The sequence below is a fragment of the Protomyctophum parallelum genome, assembly GCF_964188405.1.
Source record: "Protomyctophum parallelum genome assembly, chromosome: 20".
In the NCBI taxonomy this organism is placed as follows: domain Eukaryota; kingdom Metazoa; phylum Chordata; class Actinopteri; order Myctophiformes; family Myctophidae; genus Protomyctophum; species Protomyctophum parallelum.
The window spans coordinates 40,401,357-40,411,023 of record NC_139718.1 but is presented as its reverse complement, the minus strand read 5'-3'; the positions used below and the strand labels follow the sequence as shown (position 1 = coordinate 40,411,023).

The 9,667-nt window shown below is 42.1% G+C and overlaps 1 protein-coding gene across 1 annotated transcript in view; it reads right to left on the bottom strand.

Annotated features, from left to right (window-relative positions):
• Positions 1 to 1,226: 1,226 nt before the first annotated feature.
• The window catches only part of LOC310877782 (striatin-3-like), a gene marked incomplete at its 5' end in the record, with an annotated part of 12,659 nt that continues 4,218 nt past the window's right edge, over positions 1,227 to 9,667 (bottom strand). The window contains 5 exons of the mRNA XM_083791730.1: positions 1,227 to 2,520; positions 4,297 to 4,804; positions 6,801 to 6,887; positions 7,751 to 7,849; positions 8,559 to 8,705. Of these exons, the coding sequence (XP_083647856.1) occupies positions 4,635 to 4,804; positions 6,801 to 6,887; positions 7,751 to 7,849; positions 8,559 to 8,705 (503 nt within the window). The 3' untranslated portion in view covers positions 1,227 to 2,520; positions 4,297 to 4,634. The remainder of the gene's footprint in view (positions 2,521 to 4,296; positions 4,805 to 6,800; positions 6,888 to 7,750; positions 7,850 to 8,558; positions 8,706 to 9,667) is intronic.

The window sequence follows — 9,667 nt, the reverse complement described above, 5'->3', positions numbered from 1 at the left end:
CTTAGTCTACTGTCCTATCAAAAAAAGCATAAAAAAGCCCCCAAAACAAATATATAAAAATTAATAAAAAGCTTTATAGTCAGGGCCTGCATGGGCTGACCCAGCAGTCCAGGCAGACGTTGCAGCATTAAACAAACTGCCTCCTGATAGGATGGTTGTTGTGTATACTGTAGACTTCATATATTGTCTTGGTGTTGTGTTGTTCTGTGCTCTATAGCTATTATGCGTTTTTCTGTTGGAACTGTAAAGATGAAAATCCCGGAGGAGACAATAAAGACAATTATTATTAACGTAGTAGAGCCCGACCGAAACCACCTTTTTGCCAAGAAGCTAAAAAAGAAACAAAAAAATTAATTAAAAAACTTAAGATTTGAGTTTCTACTAGAAAATGTACTTATAAGCAGAACAATAGCTCATTAATTTAACCACGTAAGCCCTAATATTCAAAAAGGTTCTAAAATAGTCGGTCTGATTAAAAAAAAAGCCATTAATCACAACGGATCAGATATTTTTTTAACATTTATCCTATAATGGCATGCCTAGAATAGGAACGGCAGGCTTACAGTGGTCACTATGTCACCACTGTCAAAAAGTTAAATAATGGTAGGCCTACTGATATATTGGCCAAACTGACATATGCGCCAGGCTCTAGAACCTATGGAACAGGGGTGCCTAAAACACAAAGGCTATTCCCCTAAAAATAAATAAACCTAATATTAAAAAACTATTAGTGAATGTATTGGCGTGTTGAGTGATTGACATCAAGAAGGGCCTGTCAGCTCACTTCACGGCTACTGTATAGGCAAACCCAGTGTTTAGGCGCAAATGTCAGTAGCATTACAAAGTTATACAGTACATGAAAATAACTACCAATTAAACGTTTTCCCCTCCATTTCCCATCCCTAGTGTGTTTGTCGTAGTAACGTCATCAATGCTATTCCAAAGCCCCCTCAGGTATATTTTCAAAGTATTTTCAGCAATGGGATAATACGTTTTTGGGTGCAGGGTCGGTAGATATGAGCTGGTCATTTTAAAAATAGTTCTCGTGTGGGCAGTGCGCACCCCTAACCCTGACAGCTATTATCTATAGTATGGATAATATCCGTTACCAGTACACTCAACTGAAAGTAGAATCACATCACAGTAGAACTTAAAAGCAGTAAAAACAGAAAACACTAAAGAACTGAGAGATCTTGAGGTATTGAAAATATACTCGGGAATAACTGTTAAAATAGAACCGTTTAATAATTAACCTTTAAAAGGGAAATGTCATGGTCTTCATCAGCCAGAACAAACACAGAGTCTGAACAGGCTGCGAGTACACTTTACAACATTTAATATTATAGACATTTTATATATACATTACTTTTCAGCCGTTCTTTGTTTTGCTTCTCTGAGACACAATCTTTCAAACCTGTCGTTTGTAAAACAAATAAAAGGTACAAAACATCAAACTGATCAGAATGTTTGTTTTGTTTTTCCTCCTCGTTTCGGAAGACTAGAAAAAATACTTTGATGGTACTAATCATGGTACTTGATCGTGGGTATGAATCATGCAATTAGACAAAACAAAAATGTCGTTTGGTACACCACACATTTTTAGCATGTTTGAAAATAGTTTTACAGAATAAAACAAAGGTTTTAATGAATCCGTATGACTGTTAAAATATGCCCCCACCCCCACCGCACCAAGCTACACACACCCACCTGTTACCTAGCAACTGTTGCCACGGTAACTAGTTGGTTGTGCCTGATGAGACAAGATTTATTTCTGCAGTGAGACAGATTGTAGTCCTGCATTAAGACAGGATTTAGTTCTGCAGTGAGACAGTTTGTAGTCCTGCAGTGAGACAGTTTGTAGTCCTGCAGTGAGACAGATTTTAGTCCTGCAGTGTGTGAGACAGGTGTAGACATATGTGCGGGGGCGGGGCTATAGCAGAGAGGATTCTTAATTAAAAAACACTTTATTTTACACTAATTATGTTAAATATGCAAATAATGCTTGAAAAGGATGACAATGATTGGCTAAAAACAGTTCATTTTCCCTCCACAATGACAACGAGCAGGGGGGCGGGACTTTAAAACGCCGGGTCACCCACCCAGAGGATGGGAACGTGGCCATGGCAACCACTTCCTCCCCCCCCCCCATCCATCCATCCATCCCATAGGCTGTAGCATTCAGGAGCAGCAGTGTTTCAGTTGAAGGGTCTTTGTGTGGTCCTCTACACACAAATGGTTCTCAACGTCCGGCCCGGGGCTCCACCGACAGTCCAAATGGACCCTTGCGGGTCTGGAACTCTGAGGGTACAAATGCAACCAAATGGACCTGTCTTACAATAGGGTTCCCGTATTGTTTAATTCAGTGATTCTCAACTCTTTTCTTTTTACTTCAAGGACACCCAGCTCTATATGCATTAGAGCAGTGGTTCTCAACCTTTTCAGGCCGTGATCCCCCCAAAATGATCATCATATTTGAACTGGGGGCCCCTCCAAAATAACCATCATATTTGAACTGGGGGCCTCTCCAAAATAACCATCATATTTGAACTAGGAAGCCCCCAACCCAGGGGCGTCATTTGGGCCTCTAGGGTGTTGCCATGGCAACACCCTAGCGATTTCATAAAAATAAAAATAAAGTCAATGATGCTTTTTTTTTTTTTTTTGGTCAGGAGTAGGGGTGGGTCCCGAATCTCGGTACCAAGTATGTACCGAACCGAACGTCACACGCTATTTATTTATTTCTTCCCTTAATAGATGCGCAGGGAACAGAGCTGATCTACAAGCCTACACCGCGTTGCATCAGCGACGAGTTGTGGGCTTGTGGCTTGCAGAGGCGGAGCCATCTCTCTGCATGAAGTTAGTTGTTGAGGAGTAGAGACAGAGAGACGCGCTGTGCCTGGCACTGAGGCGACATCATTATTAAAGTTTCTTAAACGTAATTTTCAAGTAAAGTTTATGGGAGGAAACTTTTAAGAGGGGACAGGAATCTTGCGCCTTGTCTGAGTCTTCACTGCGCAGCATTGAATCAACATGAGACAAGGAGAGAAAGCGTCGGTGCACTCACTTCGAGTGCGCACCCGTGTGTGTGTGTGTGTGTGTGTGTGTGATCACGGCGTAGGGTCAGATACCCAGTCTAACTTCGAGAGGTGTCGAAAAAACAACAAAAGATAGCCTACTTTGGGCAGCCCGTGTGCATGCACATTTCTGTTAGTACAGTAGCAAACCAAGCCGCCTTTGTTTTCAATGATCCCCCATTGACACGCTGCCCCTTCCCCTTCATTAGCGATGCTAATTTACACAGTCAATCGTGTGTGTTGCTCTCAGATCTCAGACATGCTTTTATTTGTTATTGGTAATAAGAGAAGTAGCCTGTGTCCAAAACCGTTCCAAAACCGTTAGTAACACTATTGCCCTGGGTAAATACAGAATCGATATTATATAGATACATTTAAAATAATCACTATATTATCCACAAATGGCTCAATAAAGGAGAAGATGATATACTATTCATTATACATGTCTTTAGTTTACAGTATACACTCTGCTCTGACATGCCATGCAGACTGTGCACCACATGATATTCTTTTCTAGATTTCTGACTTTGTGTTGCAGTGATGTGTTGCAGTGATGTTTATGTTGTGTAGTCTCTCAGGCATATTTGTTGTCATTGTCAGTAGTAGTAAGAGGTAACTGTAGTATCCACAAATGGCTCAACTGTTAAAGGAAAGGATGTTGGTCTACTCTATTCATCTGTCTTAAAGCAAAGTCTTTGTAATAAAAGCTTTGTGAAAAACAATTGACCTTAAGTTTATACCATTAATTTTTTTACTATATTATCCACAAATGGCTCAACTGAATGAGGAGGAAGAGGATGTCACACTATTTATTCATTACATGTCTTAAATTGACATTGAGCTTTTTTGTTAAACATTTGACCTCTTTTATATCATTTTGGAACCGAAATAGGGAACCGTTAAGAACCGGAATCGATAAGCAGAACCGGAATCGGTACCGGACTCGGAAAAATCCTAACGATACCCATCCCTAGTCAGGAGTGCCCTTTTCCTTTTTGCGTGCTTAAATAAACATCCATATTTTGAAAAGGCTTATGTTGTCTCAAGCCCTTTGCGCACATTGACACGTTACAATTTAGCCTTTAGACCCGCAAGAAACCGCAAAAAAGTAAGAAAAAACCCGATAAAAACCCGAAAAAATGCACGCGCGCTGCGCGCGCGTGCATGACCGTTCGCCCCCGCAACACCCTAGCTTTTGGTCTAATTACGCCACTGCCCCAACCTGACAAGCACTTTGAGGAGGAGGCTTTCATTACATTTAGATTGACTCGGCTCCACAGATTAAATATTGTGACAATAGCAGATCTCACAAGCTCACGACGCCTCAAAATAGATCGCCTATTTTCAAAAATGTATTTCTTATATTTCAATTCGGCCAATGTTTGGCGACCCACAGGTTGAGAAGCACTGGATTAGACCACCACGCAAGAATTAAAAAAATCTGTGGGACCATACAGTGTAGAAACCCTCGGTGCTAATGTGACTCTCAGAGCGTAGAAACTGATTCCTCTCAGAGTTACAGAGGCCGTTCCATCAGGTGGTCCCCGGACCAGACTCTCCTCACACGTAGACCCTGGCGAGGGCGTCGGCCCCCGCCGAGGCGATGTAGGCTTTGGAGGGGTGAAAGGTCACGTCGTAGATGGCCTCCTCGCTCTTCTTCCTGTGCGCCGTGATTTCCTGAACGCACGTCTTACTGTCCAGGTTCCACAGGCGCACCGAGCAGTCGTGGCCTGAGGGGGGGCGACACAGACCAAGACGTTACAACCATGGATATAAAAAAGAAAATAGATTGACCGCTGCAGTTGGTTTGAGCCATGCGTATCCACGTGAGGGCGGGCGTGCTCCGGAAGTCACGCTGCTACTCAAGTGACTACTGACCAATCACAGCGCGTCTTTTCCGGGACTTTCAGATCCGAATATCGCAATGTCCGCTCTGTGATGCACGCGGAACACTATTCATCACCTTTATTTATACTCACAGTCACAAGAGTCGCAAGTACAGGTTGAGGGCAAGCCCTTATTTTCAATGTAGCCGGTATAGTCTTGGGGTGCCAGACTGTTGCCTCTCGGTCTGGCTATGCAAGACCAGTGAAGCAGCAACACGGAAGCTTGCCCTCACTTTTGCACAGACGCCCCAGAGGGTCGTCTACCTTTCTATGTCTATGGTTACAACCTCTACTGACCACCGGCTGAATCCACTTGTAGCAGAGTGGCTCAAAACCTCTACTCTGTCTGATTACCTAAAAGTGTAATATCTGCCCCGAGCCATAGGGAATTCCCTCTGGCTTAGTGGTTAAGATGTTGGCTGTTAATGTCAGATGTTGGCTTTCCACACGGGAGACCCGGGTTTGAATCTCGGGCGTTACACAATCACAGCTTCATAGCACACAACACCAAAACACACTATAATTACTATTTAGATATTTAGCAGACACATGGAATAATAGCAACTCAAGTTTAATCGTTCTAAATGTTGCTGCTGTTCCACATACAGAAATCACAGATTTGAGGCATTAACCTTTTGCTTTTATGACATTTCTGAGACCATTCACGTTTATGGAAGATGCTTCAAAACATGTATTCTATTGCTAGTTTGATCACTTCACTTTGAACTTAAAATAAGTAACAAATAACCAAAAATAGCAGATCTACAGGCTCATGTGAGAGCTTGTAGATCTTCAGTGTGCAACATTCTGACATTCTGGCTTCCATGGAATCCAAATGACTCAGGACTTTAATCCATGTAGACACTTACCGGTATCCAGAGTGAGGTAAACACAATTCAGAGGACAGTGTAGTGTCTCAAAAATTAGGATCTCTGGTAAACCAAGAAAGTAGCATCTGTCTAAACAATGTGCTAGCAGCTAGTGTACAATGTACGATTCTCATTCCCCTCCCCCCCATTTAATCTGTAGTTGCTGAACATTACATTTACTACCTTCAAAATCGCTCACGCTTTAACTTTAACTTCCATAACTGCTGTAGCTTTAAACAGACATCAAAGTGCTTGACTTAAACCTCTCTTAAAGTCTCTCTATAGTAGGAAAACCACAAGAGTAAATTAACTGGACAGCCAACTAGTGCTGCACGATTCTTGCTCAAATTTAGAAATGAGATATCATAGGTTGTCTGAATCTAGATCAATCATTTTATAATTTATTGATTAATTGTGCAGCACTACAATGTACTATTGAAATGTACATTTGAAAATATAGCATACCAGGCAAACAATGAACTTAACATCCATTGGTCCACAAATGTACACTCTTAATACAGTAAACTAATATTATATAAATACAGTAAACTACTGCCATGGTTGCATTTAGTCTCTCTGCTCTTCTATTGAGATTATTACTAAGAATCCCTGTAGGACACCTACTGGTTGATAAGAGGTACTGCCTGGAAGGCCAAATTCAATATCTCCCCTTATTAACTCTCAGAGTTACAGACCCATAAGGGTCAATTTGGTTCTCAATAGGGTCCCCAGACCCTACTTTGAGAACACACTGGGAAATACCTAGCCTGTCGAGTGTCTACAGTACACAGACATACTGACATTTGGCATTTTTTGTTTACTTTGCATACAACTATTCCATCTTATAAATGTATACAACCATTCCATCTTATAAACTCAGGCTTTTCTCCTCTGAGATGAGAAAAGGCTAGGAACATGGCTACGTTGAAAGCCTCTGCTTTAATAGATCTTAGAGCTGATTGGTCACTTACTGCCTGACATCAGATAGATGCCGTTTGGGTCCACAGCCAGACTGGTCACTGCGTCCAGGTGAGCCACCATGGCATGGATCACTTTCCCTGCACAAAACGCACACACTTTTTAACCACATTCATTATCGACATTTTAACCACTTTCATTATAGACATTTTATCTGCCAACTGACCTTTTGGCAAGACCATAAAGACCTATTCATACTACAGTTTTAGGTGATAAGGTGAACACTGAAAACTACAATATGACGTCATGCTGCGGTCATAAGCCACTCACTGCTCACCCAAACACATGTCTCTGTTTTTACTAACCACCGCTTCAGTGGTCTCCTTATCGCCTAAAACTGGAGTATTATGAAGGCCTTAAACCCGTGGTCTCGCCCCTCGACGGCAGTAAGCTGTTGCTTTGTTGGACAAAAATCTCCTCTTTGTGGTCGGTCTGGGACAAATCAGAAGGCTGAGTACACAGATGTGTGGAAACAAGGCGTACAGTATGTGATTAAAGGAGAATTCCATGCTAGAAGGCTTTCTTACCTTTATTTGTAGTTATGTGGTGTTATTTTGTGCAAAAGTGTAGTATGTAGTGAGTATTGGCTATTTCCCTTAATATAAGCCCTCAATTCATTTAATTGAATTACATTGAATTGAATGGGGCATTGGGGTGTTGTGCTAATTGGCTTATTTCCATCGCTCAAAAATCTTTTTTTATTATAAATCCTCTCTTCATAATGTAAATAGTATCCCAAACGGCACACTTTACTACTTATTTAGATGGAAATACGTGAATTAGCACAAAATCCCAACCTCCATTGAAGGCTTATATTACAATAATGCACTTTTGCATAAAATAACACCTGGACCTCTTTGGTGAGGGGGGACGTAACAACTACAAATAAAGGTAAGAAAGTCTTCTAGCATGGAATTCTCCTTTAATGCAGTCAAAGTCTCACCTGACTTGTTATCAAAGAACTTGATGTGTCTGTCCTCGTGAGCTGTGATGGTGATGGGCAGCGTAGGGTGACTCACCACCCTGTTGATGTGGTTGATACCTGACACGACACAACATGACACAAACATGGTTGATAGTTGATAACCGACAGTTTATTATTATCACTGCACTGTGTTACTACCGTGTGTGTACTTGCATTGTGATATTTGTGAGGGCCAAATATTCCCATGCAGTAGAAACAGACATTGTGAGTAGGCCAGACAGTGTCACCATGACACGTGAACGCTGAACGCGTGCAATGATAGTCAACGGCCAGCACGGCGTTCATGTGTTTGGCTCAATCAATCCCAGAATGCACTCTGTTCCTAACCGGAAGGAGGAGTGAAATTGCCTCATGCGCTTTTGAGGAACTTAATGCGAGTGGATGGGAGGAGAAATCTGGTGACGTCTCTATTAATATATACTCTAAGGTGTGAGGCAGTGAGGAGGGAAAGGAGAGCGCACACACACACAGACACTGCTCTTAAAGAGACAGGCTGCGTTTTCACAGCTTCGGCCATCATATCGCTACACTATATGCAATACTCTACCTTTAATTACAGTATATTTTTTGCGAATCTGCGCTGATCTCATAAATGACCCTATGAAATCCTCAGGACGGAAATCCGTCCCTAGGACGGAGAACATTAAGCCCTGCAGTTTGATACGGCCACTTAAGAGTTCAAAATGTTTTTTAAAGTTAGACGTGTGTGTGTGTGTGTGTGTGTGTGTGTGTGTGTGTGTGTGTGTGTGTGTGTGTGTGTTCGTACTTGTGTCTCCTTGTCCGTGGAGGACCAGGGTTGGCTGTGAGGTCTCCAGGTCAAAGGTCACTATATCTCCACTGCTGAATGATGTCACCATGTGGGCGGGGTCACAGCCGATGAAATCTACTGACGTCGGGATGCCGTGTTCCACACACACACACACACACACACACACACACACACACACACACTTTAAATGTTTATTTATGTCCACATAATGAGAAGTACAGGAATACCTTGTACAAAGGACATAAACACTGCCAGTGCAGTTTGACAGTGGGAGAGCAGCCAGTTACAACGTGCATGGACGGCAAAGCTTCGTTACATACAGTACAGCTGACATGTCGGACACAGGGCAGCAGAAATAAATCATGGATAAAGGAAACAACGCCTCCTCCAAATTGAGCGCCTTCCTATAATGGCTGAAACTGAGCAATACCTCACTAACTGCTTGGCTCTCCTTTTGGTAAGGCCGGCCATTTGTAAGCCCCTCACAACCAACTTATGCACATGCCCTAGGCTGCCAAAGATAAAAACTAAAAGTTTACATCTGTAGCCTAGCTGTGAGATGGTCTGCACTAGCTGCTGATACTTTGGTTAGAAAGGCTTCTTCCAGGCTATAGTCAAAGGTACAGCCGACATCGAGAATGAACACCTCTCTATGGCTTTCATTTACAACAATGACATCAGGGGTGTTAGCTGAAATGTTAGAAAACACAGAATCATCATTACACAGGTTATTACACAGGTTAAACATCCTTGGCTTCACAGTAGAATGCTTATGAAGCATAATGGAGGACCTGAAAATGGAAGAGATGTCTTTCGATATAAAAATCTACTATTCTGTCATGCCTACTTATGTAAACATGGCAACCATTTAAGATGTGACAGACACACACACACACACACACACACACACACACACACACACACACACACACACACACACACGTTTCAAATTTCTTTGTCAAAATGTCAGGTCAAAAGAGTTTCAACATTTTATTTTCTATGCAATCTCACATCTACAAGTCTATTTACAAGCTTGTAGCTTGGTGAAGTGCCTTGGTGAGCTTCAGAGCTTGTAGATCGGAATAACGTCGACAAATGTACATCTG